The 16,417-nt window shown below is 45.2% G+C and overlaps 1 protein-coding gene across 1 annotated transcript in view; it reads right to left on the bottom strand.

The window, feature by feature from the left end:
- Positions 1 to 13,729, bottom strand: part of LOC110505160 (zinc finger DHHC-type palmitoyltransferase 9) — a 56,988-nt gene extending 43,259 nt beyond the window's left edge. Inside the window, exon 1 of the mRNA XM_090219908.1 lies at positions 12,705 to 13,729. Within this exon, the coding sequence (XP_090076034.1) occupies positions 12,705 to 12,868 (164 nt within the window). The 5' untranslated portion in view covers positions 12,869 to 13,729. The remainder of the gene's footprint in view (positions 1 to 12,704) is intronic.
- Positions 13,730 to 16,417: the final 2,688 nt, after the last annotated feature.

Raw genomic sequence — 16,417 nt, 5'->3', positions numbered from 1 at the left:
CGCTGATTCATTTGTTTTGAATATTGCCGCTCATTTTGGGAGGTCTGCGCAAACAACTTCTAGGATGGCAATTTCAGACAATGGCGTGATCGATAGAGCAGAGGAATTAAATTCAGGATGAGCGGTCAGGCAAGTTCATTAGGACTACTACTAAGAACAAAATCTTATTTTTAATGACAGCCTCGGAACAGTGGATTAACTGCCTGTTCAGGGGCAGAACGACAGATTTGTACCTTGTCAGCTTGGGGATTTGAACTTGCAACCTTCCGGTTACTAGTCCAACGCTCTATAAACACTCGGCTACCCTGCCGCCCCAATGATGATTATACTGACCAGTCTCTTATTGGTGAAAAACCATAAAAGCACAGCCACCAAAAGCAGTTTCCGTGAACACTCTACTCCCGTTAGACTAGTTTAGTAACATTCTTGCTAAATGAGGAATGTCAAACCTTCGCCAGACACCAACCAGAATCACAGAGACGCACCCTGTTTCCAGCTGAAGAATCTATCCCACAGATAATCCATGGCAGACTTGCTCCACAATGTGCTGTCGCCAACTCCGCTATTGTCATGCACATACAGCACATGGGACAACACTAGATCCATGGGAATCTAAGTAGAGACATCTCTTTAGGTGAAGATGGACTTTTTTTGGACCCATGATCGATGCCATTTTAAAAGATTTAGACATCCATGTCAGACATCTCTTAATCTCTTAAAATATATAGTATAGTGCAAGTGAAAAATCCCAGGTATCACTTCTCAGTTTCTAATAGAGTGCCTGTAGCTGTTGGTTCGTGGTAGTAAGCAAATCTATCAAACATGACTCTTGAAAAGCATCAAAACCACTGTGCCTCTCTCATCAGCAAATTTCCATTAGCCCATCACAGGGCTAGATTAGATACGTCTCAAATTGCTCCGTAATGGAGTTTTGAATTACAGCCCCTGTTCCCCAGCGCAATATCCATGTTAATATTCAGGCGTCCCCCCCCATGAGGGACAATTGTAATATGAAAGTAGCGTGCTAAACGCTAACAACCCTCTCGCCATTAGTCATTGTTGGGCCTGGTCCAACCTCAGGCACTAACCTAGTGGAATTGGTATCAGTCTCAACTCCGGCCCTGGGGGCGGACAACAGTTCCCTCTGTGGGGACTCAGCTGAGAACTTGGTATGTTCATTAGGGCAAAATGTTTTACAACGCTTTGCAACGTAAAATAGATTATTGATTGGAGTCCAGAAAGTCCCTCCCAGTTTCAGTCCGTTTTCTTCCATGCGGTGCCTAATTAACACAACCCAAACTCCCAGTGAGTGCACACAGAGATGGAAAGGGCTTGGCACTCACAGTAGGCCCAGAGGCTACAGGAAGCTGCAGTCTGCAGCCACTACCGTAGCTCCTCAGCAGTCCACTAGATGATTACATTAGGTCTAGTAGCTTAGCAGTAATGGTCCCCGTCTAGTGGAATTACATAGTGAAACTTGAGTCCATCAGCTAGAATATCATCAAAATCCCAAAAGTTATTTGTCCCTTTCTTCGTAAACAGGCGTAGACTAACAGTGAAATGCTTACTTACAGGCACTTCCCAACAATGCAGAGAGAAGAAGAATAACGAGGAATAAATACACAATGAGTAACGATAACTTGGCTATATACACGGGGTACCAGTACAGAGTCGCTGTGCAGGGGTACGAGGAAATTGAGGTAGATATGTACAGTGCATACGTACAGTATTCAGACCTAGACTTTTTCCACAATTTGTTACGTTACAGCCTTATTCTAAAACCGTCGCCCCAGTCGGAAGTCCTGAGCAGGTTTTCATCAAGGATCTCACTGTACTTTGTTACGTTCATCTTTGCCTCGATCCCGGCTAGTCTCTTAGTACCTGACACTGAAAAACATCCCCACAGCATGATACTGCCACCACCATGCTTCACCGTAGCTCTGACACAGGTGTGCGCCATTTCAAATCATGTCTAATCAATTTACCACAGGTGGACTCCAGTCAAGTTGTAGAAACATCAATGATGCTTAATGGAAACAGGATGCAACTGAGCTCAATTTCGAGTCTCATAGCAAAGGGTCTGAATACTTACGTAAATAAGGTATGTTTTTTTTTACCTGTTTTCGCTTAGTCGTTATGGGGTATTATGTGTAGACTGCGGAGTAAAAACAATTCTTTAAACAATTTTAGAATAATCAAAATCAAATTGTATTTGTCACATGCGCCGTAATGCTTACTCACAAGCACTTCACCAACAATGCAGTTAAGAAAATACCCCCAAAAAGAGATAAAAGTAATAAATAATTAAGGAGCAGCAACAAGTGAGGCAACAAGTGAACATACGTACCAGTACAGAGTCAATGTGCGGAGGCACCGGTGTTTGAGGTAATTGTTTTATTTTACCTTTATTTAACTAGGCAAGTCAGTTAAGAACAAATTCTTATTTTCAATGACGGCCTAGGAACAGTTAACAGTTAACTGCCCGTTCAGAGGCAGAACGACAGATTTGTACCTTGTCAGCTTGGGGGTTCTGAACTTGCAACCTTCCGGTTACTAGTCCAACGCTCTAACCACTAGGCTACCCTGCCGCCCCGAGGTAATATGTACAGTTGAAGTCGGAAGATTACACACACTTAGGTTGGAGTCATTAAAAACTTGTTTTACAACCACTCCACAAATTTCTTGTTAACAAACTATAGTTTTGGCAAGTTGGTTAGGACATCTGTGTGCATGACACAAGTAATTTATCAAACAATTGTTTACAGACAGATTTCACTTACAATTAACTGTATCACAATTGCAGTGGGTCAGATGTTTACATACACTAAAGTTGACTGTGCTGTTAAACAGCTTGGAAAATTCCAGAAAATGTGATGTCATGGCTTTAGAAGCTTCTGTTAGGCTAATTGACATCATTTGAGTCAATTGGAGGTGTACCTGTGGATGTATTTCGAGGCCTACCTTCAAACTCAGTGCCTCTTTGTTGACATGGGAAAATCAAAAGACCTCATGAAAACAATTGTAGACCTCCACAAGTCTGGTTCATCCTTGGGAGCAATTTCCAAACGCCTGAAGGTACCACGTTCATCTGTACAAACAATAGCACGCAAGTATAAACACCATGGGACCACGCAGCCGTCATACCGCTCAGGACGGAGACACATTTAGTCTCCTAGAGATGAACATACTTTGGTGCGAAAAGTGCAAATCAAACCCAGAACAGCAAAGGATCTTGTGAAGATGCTGGAGGAAACAGGTACACAAGTATCTATATCCACAGTAAAACGAATCCTATATCAACATAACCTGAAAGGCCGCTCAGCAAGGAAGAATCCACTGCTCCTAAACCGCAATAAAAAAGCCAAACTACGGTTTGCAACTGTACATGGGGTCAAAGATCATACTTTTTGGAGAAATGTCTTCTGGTCTGATGAAACAAAAATAGAACTGTTTGGACCATAATGACCATCGTTACGTTTGGAGGAAAAAAGGGGAGGCTTGCAAGCCGAAGAACACTATCCCAACCGTGAAGCACGGGGGTGGAAACATCATGTTGTGGGGGTGCTTTGCAGCGGGAGGGACTGGTGCACTTCACAAAATAGATGGCATCATGAGTAGGGACAATTATGTGGATATATTGAAGCAACATCTCAAGACAGTCAGGAAGTTAAAGCTTGGTCACAAATGGGTCTTCCAAATGGACAATGACCTCTAACAACTTCCAAAGTTGTGGCAAAATGGCTTTAGGACATCAAAGTCAAGGTATGGGAGTGGCCATCACAACACTCTGACCTCAATCATAGCAAGGAGGCCTACAAATCTGTCTCAGTTACACCAGCTCTGTCAGGAGCAATGGGCCAAGATTCACCCAACTTATTGTGGTAAGCTTGTGGAAGGCTACCCGAAACGCTTGAGCCAAGTTAAATAATTTAAAAAAAGGCAATGCTACCAAATACTAATTGAGTGTATGTAAAATTCCGACCCACTGGGAATGTGATGAAAGAAATAAAAGCTGAAATCAATCTACTATTATTCTGACATTTCACATTCTTAAAAAAAGTGCTGATCCTAACTGACGAAAGGATATTGTTACTAGGATAAAATGTCAGGAATTGTGAAAATTGTGAAAAAGTTTAAATGTATTTGGCTAAGGTGTCTGCAAATTCCGCCTTAAACTCTACCTACATTTACAGTTGAAGTGACTATGCATAGATAAAAGAGTAGCAGTAGTGTAGAAGGGGGGGAATGCAAACAGTCTGGGTTTGATTAGATGTTCAGGAGTCTTATGGCTTGGTGGTAGAAGCTGTTTAGAAGCCTCTTGGATCTAGACTTGGCCCTCATGTACCGCTTGCCGTGCGGTAGCAGAGAGAACAGTCTATGACTAGGGTGGCTGGTGTCAGACAATTTTTAGGGCCTTCCTCTGACACCGCCTAGTATAATGGTCCTGGATGGCAGGAAGCTTGGCCCGGTGATGTACTGGGCTGTTCGCACTACCCTCTGTAGTGCCTTACATTCGGAGGCCGAGCAGTTGCCATACCAGGCAGTGATGCAACCCGTCAGGATGCTCTCGAGCTGTATAACTTTTGGAGGTATGCCAAATCTTTTCAGTCTCCTGAGGGGGAATAGGTTATGTCGTGCCCTCTTCACGACTGTCTTGGTGTGCTTGGACCATGGTAGTTTGTTGGTCATGTGGACGCCAAGGAACTTGAAGCTCTCAACCTGCTCCACTACAGTTCCGTCGATGAGAATATAGACATGCTCCGTCCTCCTTTTCCTGTAGTCCACAATCATCTCCTTTGTCTTGATCATGTTGAGGGAGAGGTTGTTGTCCTCCAATGGTCATGTCTCTGACCTCCCTATAGGCTGCCAACATTGTTGGTGATCTGGCCTACCACTGTTGTCATTGGCAAACTTAATGATGGTGTTGGGAGTCGTGCCTGCCTGTGCAGTCATGAGTGAACAGGGAGTACATGAGGGGGCTGAGCACACACTTGAGGGGTCCCATGTTGAGGATCAGCGTGAGGATCAGCGTGGCTACCTTTAACACCTAGGGGTAGCCCATCAAGATGTCCAGGATCCAGTTGCAGGGGAGGTGTTTAGTCCCAGGGTCCTTAGCTTAGTAATGAGCTTTGAGGGCACTATGGTGTTGAACGCTGAGCTGTAGTCAATGAATAGCATTCTCACACGTGTTCCTTTTGTCCAGGTGTGAAAGGGCAGTGTGGAGTGCAATAGAGATTGCATCATCTGTGGATTTGTTGGGGCAGTATGCAAATTGGAGTGGGTCTAGGGTTTCTGGGATATTGGTGTTGATATGAGCCATGACCAACCTTTCAAAGCACTTCATGGCTACAGAAGTCAGTGCTATGAGTCAGTAGTCATTTAGGGAGGTTACCTTTGTGTTCTTGGGCACAGGGATTATGGTGGTCTGCTTGAAACATGTTGGTATTACAAACTCTTACAGGGAGTAAGAGTCTCTGGTGGCACAGCTAACACTGCGATGCAGTGCCCTAGACCCCTGCGCCACCCGGGAGGCCCTAGCTACATATGTCTTAACAAAAGACTCTCGTCTGAGTGTGCTAGAGCGCAGAATAACTGATGAATTTACGAACGCTCAACACCCATTGAATATGGCCGGTGTCAGTAAACGTCAACAAAAAAAATCATAAAATTAAATTGTTGCCAGCAGCACAGTTAGTCACCAACTCTAACATAACAGCTTAACCAGCTCTGCTAGGGTGAGTAAAATGGTCAGTGGGGTGTTGTCTCATTATGTGTCCGGAAGTAGCTAGCAAACTAGCCAATTAGCTTGGGTGCTTGACTGCCGTTGTGAGGTCAGAATGCTCAGATCAACCTGTACACTTGAACGCTTTGAGAGCGAAACGCTCTGAATTTACGAACAATCTGTCACCAACGCTCTGGATAACATAACCCAACCAGCTCTGCTAGGGCGAGTAATGTTCAGTGAGCTGTTCTTTCATTTGGGGCTGGAAGGAGCTAGCAAGTTTGCTTAGGTGCCTGACTGCTTTTTTAAATGTTAAACCTATAAATGAACCTAACAGACAAGGGTATTACATAGAGATATATTTTCAAATTGTCAAAAAGTTATGGTACGTATTGCTTTTTTGTTTTTACACTTACTGATAATTTCTAAATAATATTTAAATTCTCTCAAACAATTCAGAGGGGTTTGTTCTCCGCCCACTTTATTTTATTGATAAAGAATCTGCCATGAAAAATAAACAATGTAAGGTTCATATAAGGTCCATATAATGTGGATCAAAATAAAACATAATATCAGAGTCTTTCAAATTAACATTAATAGTAGTTTATTTTAAAATAAAATCTAACTCACTCCAAATCTTCTGACATAAGAACAGTCCCAAAATAAATGGTCAAGAATCTCGGTTACAACCTCAAAATACACATTTGCTATCAATGGCTATTTTGGATCTGTGTATAATAAAAGGTCTTTAGAGGGGTGCTTGACTGCTGTTAGTACAGAACGCTCGGGTCGACCGTTAAATAGATGGGGCTAAAGCGTATACGGGAGTGAACGACACTGAATGGATGTAGACAAAGGGCTCTTGTCGTGGAAATGCAGTAGTGAGAGAGACTTGGTAATTTCTTCAAACAATCATCTATATTTAATATTGAATAATTATTGCAATAATGAAACTGTCAGCCCAACAGTCTTGACAGCTGGACTGAGAGTAACTGAAAAAAACTGATATTATATAAGACCTAAAAATGCTTAGTCACAATGGTTCCATCTCCCATAAGCCACCTTGGTTATCTACACAGATTGGTGTTTTACCCCCAACCCGGCTAAGTTTCCCAGATGCCAGGAAGATGAGACGAGGCATTGTTCTAAACTCTTCCAGGCTCTCTCTCTCTCTCGGGTCACACACACCACATCTTGTCTATGGAATGCCAGCTTTTAGGTTTGTATCACCAAGTCGTTGTCAGCTCAAGCTATGTCTAGTAAACCATACACCCAGATTAGCTGCAGGGCGCTAGAGTGGAGACCATAAAACACAGCATTAGCAGGACAGAAATTTCTTCCTGTTTGTTACATAAATAACTGTTACATGTCCAACAAATAAGGGGAATACATACTTTGTCTATCATACTCTCCAGTAGTAGTACCAAAACATTCAAAGGCCATTTTCTCAAAAGTAAGTTTATCAACTTTAAAAGCAAAATGTAGCAAATCTGTAGTGTATGATATACCATTTTGTAGCTCTGAGTCTCTAATTCTATCCAGTGTAAAAAAAACTAAATTTAGAATTTTGCTACATAAGACCTATTTGAGCTGGTCGGTCACATATCGCAATATTTTTTTCATGGCAAAAATAAAAACGTGAATCAGAACAAACTCTTTGGTCCTTTAAAAACCTGCTTTATGTAACATAGTGTGTTATAGCTTGGAAAATAAATGTGACTCGATGACAACATTACGATTTTTGTTTCCAACAGTAAGGGCTGTTTTCCTAAAGCAGTTAATTCCGCTTCGTGTTCTCTTTCTTTGCCACGATACTAACGAGTACCTTGATACTGGTATCGTCCTGGCCCTAATATAGGTAGGGGTAAAGTGAATATGCAACAACCTTTAATATTAGGTTTTGGATGAAGATCTGATAACATTCAATACCAAAAATGTGCAAATTACTTTTTGCCCCCTTTCTATCTACAGCATCGTGATAAAGTATCTTGGTAAATATTATGGTCGGCAGCTTATCATGAGGTATTCTAACTCAGGCTAGCAAAAACTCAATACTTTCTTAGCATTAGCTGTTAACACTAGAACCGCCTGGCCTTTCAGCCTATAAGTACCTGCTAGAGAACATTGCCGGAAGTCCCCTCTATTTAGCATATGCATCAGATGCATATCAACCCACAAGGTGCACAAACATGAGCACCAACTCTTGATAAATATTGCTATTGTAAAGGATAAATTGCATGAAGAAAGTGGAAATATATAAATGTAAGTGCACAAGTGAAATTAAAAGCACCAGTGCATGAACTACAAAAGGATGAATTGCATAAATAAGATGTGGGAAAAATGAATTACAAGATATAAAAACAGTCAATTGTTGATTGTGTCGGACACTGTTTTGTGCCCTTATACGCATTAATCAATATTGTCTTCATGCTCTTGCGTGGCGTCGTCGTCTCCCTCAAGCCGTCGCGTGGCAGGGTCTCCCTCAAGCCGTCGCGTGGCAGGGTCTCCCTCAAGCCGTCGCGTGGCAGGGTCTCCCTCAAGCCGTCGCGTGGCAGGGTCTCCCTCAAGCCGTCGCGTGGCAGGGTCTCCCTCAAGCCGTCGCGTGGCAGGGTCTCGCTCAAGCCGTCGCGTGGCAGGGTCTCGCTCAAGCCGTCGCGTGGCAGGGTCTCGCTCAAGCCGTCGCGTGGCAGGGTCTCGCTCAAGCCGTCGCGTGGCAGGGTCTCGCTCAAGCCGTCGCGTGGCAGGGTCTCGCTCAAGCCGTCGCGTGGCAGGGTCTCGCTCAAGCCGTCGCGTGGCAGGGTCTCGCTCAAGCCGTCGCGTGGCAGGGTCTCTCCTCAAGCCGTCGCGTGGCAGGGTCTCTCCTCAAGCCGTCGCGTGGCAGGGTCTCGCTCAAGCCGTCGCGTGGCAGGGTCTCGCTCAAGCCGTCGCGTGGCAGGGTCTCGCTCAAGCCGTCGCGTGGCAGGGTCTCGCTCAAGCCGTCGCGTGGCAGGGTCTCGCTCAAGCCGTCGCGTGGCAGGGTCTCGCTCAAGCCGTCGCGTGGCAGGGTCTCGCTCAAGCCGTCGCGTGGCAGGGTCTCGCTCAAGCCGTCGCGTGGCAGGGTCTCGCTCAAGCCGTCGCGTGGCAGGGTCTCGCTCAAGCCGTCGCGTGGCAGGGTCTCGCTCAAGCCGTCGCGTGGCAGGGTCTCGCTCAAGCCGTCGCGTGGCAGGGTCTCGCTCAAGCCGTCGCGTGGCAGGGTCTCGCTCAAGCCGTCGCGTGGCAGGGTCTCGCTCAAGCCGTCGCGTGGCAGGGTCTCGCTCAAGCCGTCGCGTGGCAGGGTCTCGCTCAAGCCGTCGCGTGGCAGGGTCTCGCTCAAGCCGTCGCGTGGCAGGGTCTCGCTCAAGCCGTCGCGTGGCAGGGTCTCGCTCAAGCCGTCGCGTGGCAGGGTCTCGCTCAAGCCGTCGCGTGGCAGGGTCTCGCTCAAGCCGTCGCGTGGCAGGGTCTCGCTCAAGCCGTCGCGTGGCAGGGTCTCGCTCAAGCCGTCGCGTGGCAGGGTCTCGCTCAAGCCGTCGCGTGGCAGGGTCTCGCTCAAGCCGTCGCGTGGCAGGGTCTCGCTCAAGCCGTCGCGTGGCAGGGTCTCGCTCAAGCCGTCGCGTGGCAGGGTCTCGCTCAAGCCGTCGCGTGGCAGGGTCTCGCTCAAGCCGTCGCGTGGCAGGGTCTCGCTCAAGCCGTCGCGTGGCAGGGTCTCGCTCAAGCCGTCGCGTGGCAGGGTCTCGCTCAAGCCGTCGCGTGGCAGGGTCTCGCTCAAGCCGTCGCGTGGCAGGGTCTCGCTCAAGCCGTCGCGTGGCAGGGTCTCGCTCAAGCCGTCGCGTGGCAGGGTCTCGCTCAAGCCGTCGCGTGGCAGGGTCTCGCTCAAGCCGTCGCGTGGCAGGGTCTCGCTCAAGCCGTCGCGTGGCAGGGTCTCGCTCAAGCCGTCGCGTGGCAGGGTCTCGCTCAAGCCGTCGCGTGGCAGGGTCTCGCTCAAGCCGTCGCGTGGCAGGGTCTCGCTCAAGCCGTCGCGTGGCAGGGTCTCGCTCAAGCCGTCGCGTGGCAGGGTCTCGCTCAAGCCGTCGCGTGGCAGGGTCTCGCTCAAGCCGTCGCGTGGCAGGGTCTCGCTCAAGCCGTCGCGTGGCAGGGTCTCGCTCAAGCCGTCGCGTGGCAGGGTCTCGCTCAAGCCGTCGCGTGGCAGGGTCTCGCTCAAGCCGTCGCGTGGCAGGGTCTCGCTCAAGCCGTCGCGTGGCAGGGTCTCGCTCAAGCCGTCGCGTGGCAGGGTCTCGCTCAAGCCGTCGCGTGGCAGGGTCTCGCTCAAGCCGTCGCGTGGCAGGGTCTCGCTCAAGCCGTCGCGTGGCAGGGTCTCGCTCAAGCCGTCGCGTGGCAGGGTCTCGCTCAAGCCGTCGCGTGGCAGGGTCTCGCTCAAGCCGTCGCGTGGCAGGGTCTCGCTCAAGCCGTCGCGTGGCAGGGTCTCGCTCAAGCCGTCGCGTGGCAGGGTCTCGCTCAAGCCGTCGCGTGGCAGGGTCTCGCTCAAGCCGTCGCGTGGCAGGGTCTCGCTCAAGCCGTCGCGTGGCAGGGTCTCGCTCAAGCCGTCGCGTGGCAGGGTCTCGCTCAAGCCGTCGCGTGGCAGGGTCTCGCTCAAGCCGTCGCGTGGCAGGGTCTCTAGGCTTGCCATTGTGAACTACACACATGTTATGGTTGTACTCCGTGTCTGATTTGACTCTCCGAAATTATACCATTTCCAGTCTTTCATAATAAAATAGACCACAAAAAACACCCAAAATTCATCATCATTACACTATTGTTCTAAATTCAATCATCCTTTTCACCCTCATCATTCAGATCAATCAAATTCAAATCACCCTCTTCATCATTCAGTTCTTTGAAGTCACATGCACCATTATCAGTTTCTAAATCGCACATTCAGCCAGAACAAAATATTTGAATTTTAAGTGTATTATGTTACTAGTTTTTGCTTAGTAGCCAGAGAAATGCTGCCTCCTCTGAAGGAGGATCGATCTGGTCATGTGCTGAATGCATGGAAGCACAGATATTCTCGAAATGTGGAAATAGAGCTGCACCTCGAGGTGTTTTTATATTATATTGTTGTTTTGGTTTTTTTTTACAAAAGGTGTCATGGACACTGCAGAATATGCCATTTCTGATACTTTATTAGAAATCTAAATGTTTTACCTGCATGTGACTCTGAAGGAGGATCTGATAAAGTGACACTCCTTTCCTTGCATCTGTCAATTACAAGATGCACCCAACTCTTCATGTATAATTTGACAACTGATAGGGCTAATATTGTCACTCATCAGATTGCCAATGTAATCGTGTCTATGGGCTAATTCGTGTGAAATTAGTTTCGGTATAGTTTCTATGGGCCGGCTGTGCAAGCTGACTGGCATCGTTTGTTCCCCCGCTCATCATCATGGTTAGAGTCAAAGGTATATTTTGCATTATCTTAAAGGCCTACGGCAACACATAGCATGTTTTCGTTTCCCTTACAATACATTTTTATTAGTAATAGAGTTACAGTCGATAAAACAGTCTTGTAACAGCTGCTTTTTACAAAGTTAAAGAGAATGGTATCAACTTGGGCGCAAGGTCAAATTATTAACATGAGCACCAACGCTGACAAATAGACATAACAAACTCATCATTACACTATTGTTGTTCTAAATTAAAAATCAACCTCTTCACCATCATCATTCAGTTAGGCCCAATTTAAAATTCAATTGTGAAGTAACTTGCACAATTATCGCCAATTCGTCATTCATTCAGTGGGCCGGCATAGTTTGCGTTATAGTAAATCAAACAGTCCCATAACAGCTTCTTTCCACAAAGTTAAACGTAAAAGAGAATGGTATCAATCCACAAGGTGCGCGGTCATACATTTCATGCCATACATTTCATGGAGGAAAATGTATTGTGGTTTCAGCGAGAATGCAAAACAACAAACTTCTTTCAGACTGAATATCCATGGGCTAACCATGGCAACAGTCTGCTTTAAGCAAGCGTTGGGCCAGTAACCTAAATGTCGCTAGTTTGAATCCTAATTGCTTCAGCGTCTCCATTGATAATGTCAGGCCCTGGCCGTGACCCGACTCACTGAGGGTGGAGTTGGGATATGCACATTTTCTCAAATCAATTTCACAGACGCATATTAATACACACTTGTACATGTGTGAAAGAGGACAAATAAGCACCAAATAAAATTATTATAATAATCATGTATTATTCAACCATAACTTGGTACAGCGTAAATATAACCTACATTTTAGGCCTACTACAGGTTATTATTTGCATCTGACTTTCCGGCCTATAGGAAAAGCGCCTCATCTAGGCTCCAGGCATAAACTGTCTTTTTCCCCCCCTTTACTCAGTCGGGGTCTCAACTTACTGTTGAGAATAAGAATTGTAGAATACACAAGGTGCAAGTCGGAAATTTGGTTGTGCATCAGCAATTTGTTATGTCAGTCACTGACAGTCCCTAAATTAGCCAAGCCAGTTATCTAAATTTATAGTAATCATGGACAAATACAGACCAGGCCCTGAACTCCATGGGGCCTCTATTGATTTTGCCAGTCACTCTCAATCAGATATCATTGACATGGCATTAATAATGGCAAAATGGGTAGAATTGCAGGGAAGTAACTGTGTAACTGATTTTTAAAAAAGTGTAATAAAATTGCAAATATTGCTTCCCTCCCCATGGAAAAATGTGTAGAATTGCAGGAAATGCACTTTTGAAGGATATATTTTTTTTTTGGGGGGGGGGGGGGGGGGTCAACCAAATGTAGTTTAGGGCCCCTAAACGGCTAGAGCAGGCCCTGCACCTCATCCTAGAAAACCTTTTATGACACTTGCACTGATGGTGCATGGTCAGGATTTCTTGAGAAAGCACGCCCTAATTATGTACATATTGTTTGATCATCGCCCAAATGAATATTGGAGATGAAACTATACTTACTCGAATGCGAAGAACAGGGAGCAGGTGCCGACGATGAGAAATACGGTTAGATAGAAGACGCCTTTCTGCCGGGCCATCATTACGCGTCCGTCGCAGCAGAAAGAGTTTTTCCCCGGGAGCTTTTCCCATTTTCGTACCTTCCTTGCAATCATTACCGCCGACATACTGACAGATTACGTTCAACTCAGTATAGTGACATGTGATGTGTAAAGGCCACAGTATGTAGCCCAAATGACAATATTTCCTTGCCTTTCAAAACGACAATGATACGGTAAAGTCAATTGCCTTGTAAACAGGCAGAATCACAACATCCGCGAGCGAGATGGTAAAAAAAAAATTACATCTGAAACGGGCGACAAATATGTCTATGATAAAAATAAACTTTTGTTGATTTAAATCTGGTAGCCTAGTCAAGCGCCATCAATAAACCTACAGTCCATGCAGTCTGATGCGACGAATTTCTTTTTTCGGCAATCCGCGTTAATTGCTCCGAAATGAGAGATGATTATGAATCACTTGTCGTTTGTTTCATACATTTGCACAAAATCCATGCATCCATATTTTCGGCAATGAAAGTTCTCTTTTCAGTGTGGCCACCTTCCAGTGCCAGAGGGCTTCCATTGTAGAATAGAACACTAATCAGGTTCCCAAATTATCCCTTTAATAATGGAATTTGTTTGAATTTGATCAAAATTCTGGAGGCAGATTTTCTCGGCCCTTAGGAAAGCAATCCAATCTTGGTACTCGCATCGGGAGTGGACCTTGACCGAGTGACGTTCATACCATCTCGATAATACTGATCATACGCGCACACCACACAGGTTTGGTTTATGACGGTTGCTATTCAATAAGTCTCACTATTAATCAAAAAATAAATAACCACAACAGGCCTATCTGAAATAGCATATAAATAATCGTAGCCTAAAAAGAAGGTGTGTTCGCTGTGCTTTACCGCAGGACGCGAGTTTGGCTCGTACTTAATCAATGGGAGCAGAGAACACGCCTAGACTGAAATGTTTTCTCTTAAAGGGGCAGTACATGTACAGTGAAATAGAAAGGAACAAAGGAGCGTGAGTGCCCTGAAACATTGGCGTTAGGCTACGGTATAGCGTTAAAACATCCTTAATGTTCGAATTAAGTAATGATGGAAATATTCCCAGACACAAATTATTAGCAAGTTTTGTCTTCCAGAAATAATCTATTATTTTCTATTCTATTGTATTATACTCCACTCCATTCTATCGTTTTCTAATGTGTTCTATTCTGTTATCTAGTTTATTTTCTAGACTAGAGTATCTTTTATCATTGTCAATCATTGAAAAAAAAACAATTTCAGGCAATTTTGACTGTAATATATATTCTCCATAGAGAGCAAAGCACACATGTGTTAGCCCTACACATGAACATAATATAATAGGTAGAACATCTATATCCTTTACAGTACAATTAGTCAATGGAAACATAGTATCAAAGGTCAAAAATTAGGGGAAAATTATTATTGATCAGCATTGGTTTAAAGTCCCCATTTTCACAAGTTGGGCCAATGAGGAAATCCTTGCAGCACTTCCGGAGATCCACTGTGCAGGACATAATGCATGCTTAAAGAGCATCAGGAGCAACACCAGTGAGGATGAGAGGGTTGTAAAGGAAGTAGAGGAAGAGATGGGAGGGAGGGGGTTGGGCAGACCCCCCCCACCCCCTTCCTCCGGAGGTAGTAAACAAGTAGAACCAGAACCTCTCTGTCTCCACCATCACCACCAGGAATCTGTCTATTTCAATCCACACAAGAGGATCATGGGTAATATATGACTTGTCAGAGGATGCCATGGATGAGCGGTATACAACTCAGGTTAAATGTTTACTACGATATCATCATACACATGATTCATAATCTGTCGCTTTTGTTTTACCCTCTCCAAACAGTGTGGTGAAAAGAGGCATGAATATATACACATAACGTACTCTGGAATAGGTTATGCCACATTCACTGAGTGTACAAAACATTAGGAACATCTGCTCTTTCCATGAGATAGGCTGACCAGGTGAATCCAGGTGAAAGCTATGATCCTGTGTGTATGTCACCTGTTACATTCACTTCAATCAGTGTAGACCAGAGGTTCCCAAACTTTTTATAGTCCCGCACCCCTTCAAACATTCAACCTCCAGCTGCGTACCCCCATCTAGCACTAGGGTCAGCGCACTCTCAAAGTTGTTTTTTGCCATCATTGTAAGCCTGCCACACACACATTATACAATACAATTGTTAAACATAAGAATGAGTGTGAGGTTTTGTCACAACCCGGCTCGTGGGAAGTGACAAAGAGCTCTTATTGGACCAGGGCACAAATAATAATATAATAATCAATAACTTCGCTCTTTATTTAGCCATCTTACACATAAAACCTTATTTGTTCATAAAAAAATTGTAAATAACTCACCACAGGTTAATAAGAAGGGTGTGCTTGAAAGGATGCTCATACCTCTGCAATGTTGGGTTGTATTGGAGAGAGTCTCGGTCTTAAATCATTTTCCACACACAGTCTGTGCCTGTATTTAGGTTTCATGCTAGTGAGGGCCGAGAATCCACTCTCACATAGGTACGTGGTTGCAAAGGGCATCTTAACAGCGCAATTTGCCAAGGCAAGGTACTCTGAGAGCAACCATATCCAGAAATTTGTCAGTGGCTTCTGTTTAAATTCCATTTTCACAGAACCGCTTGTTTAGATATCGGTAAGTGGACAGGAGGCAGGGCATGAAAGGGATAACAAATGCAGTTGTTTGTGTCATCCGTTTTGGGAAAATAACTGCGTAATTGCGCACCCAGCTCACTCAGGTGCTTCGCTATATCACATTTGGCATTGTCCGTAAGCTTGAGTTCATTTGCACACAAAAAAATCATACAATGATGGAAAGACCTGTGCATTGTCCAGAAAAGAGCTCCAACTTAATCATAGCCTCAATTTTTTTCCGCACATCAAATATAGTTGCGTAGAGTCCCTGTAATCCTAGATTCAGATCATTCAGGCGAGAAAAAACATCACCCAGATAGGCCAGTCGTGTGAGAAACTCGTCATCATGCAAGTGATCAGATAAGTGAAAATTATGGTCAGTAAAGAAAACTTTAAGCTCGTCTCTCAATGAAAAAAAAACGTGTCAATACTTTGCCCCTTGATAACCAGTGCACTTCTGTATGTTGTAAAAGCGTTACATGGTCTCTGCCCATATCATTGCATAATGCAGAAAATACACGAGAGTTCAAGGGGCCTTGCTTTAACAAAGTTAACCATTTTCACTGTACTGTCCATTTTGGACTGTCTTCCTTTGGCAGAAAGAGCCTCTCGGTGGATGCTGCAGTGTACCCAAGTGGTGTCGGGAGCAACTGCTAGCACACGATTTACCACTCCACTATGTCTCCCTGTCATGGCTTTTGCGCCATCAGTACAGATACCAACACATCTTGACCACCAAAGTCCATTTGATGTCACAAAGCTGTCCAGTACTTAAAAAATATCCTCTCATGTTGCCCTGGTTTGCAGAAGAGGATGTCTTCCTTAATTGACCCCCCATAAACGTAATGGACATATACCAGGAGCTGTGCCAGGCCCGCCACGTCTGTTGACTCATCCAGCTGTAACGCATAGAATTCACTGGCTTGTATGCAAGCAGTAATTGTTTCAAGACATCTCCTGCCATGTCACTGATGCTTCGTGAAA

This window comes from Oncorhynchus mykiss, chromosome 25 (genome assembly GCF_057628025.1).
Source record: "Oncorhynchus mykiss isolate SJ-2025 chromosome 25, ASM5762802v1, whole genome shotgun sequence".
NCBI lineage: Eukaryota > Metazoa > Chordata > Actinopteri > Salmoniformes > Salmonidae > Oncorhynchus > Oncorhynchus mykiss.
The sequence above is the reverse complement of the archived record's forward strand: the minus strand, read 5'-3'. Positions and strand labels throughout refer to the sequence as shown.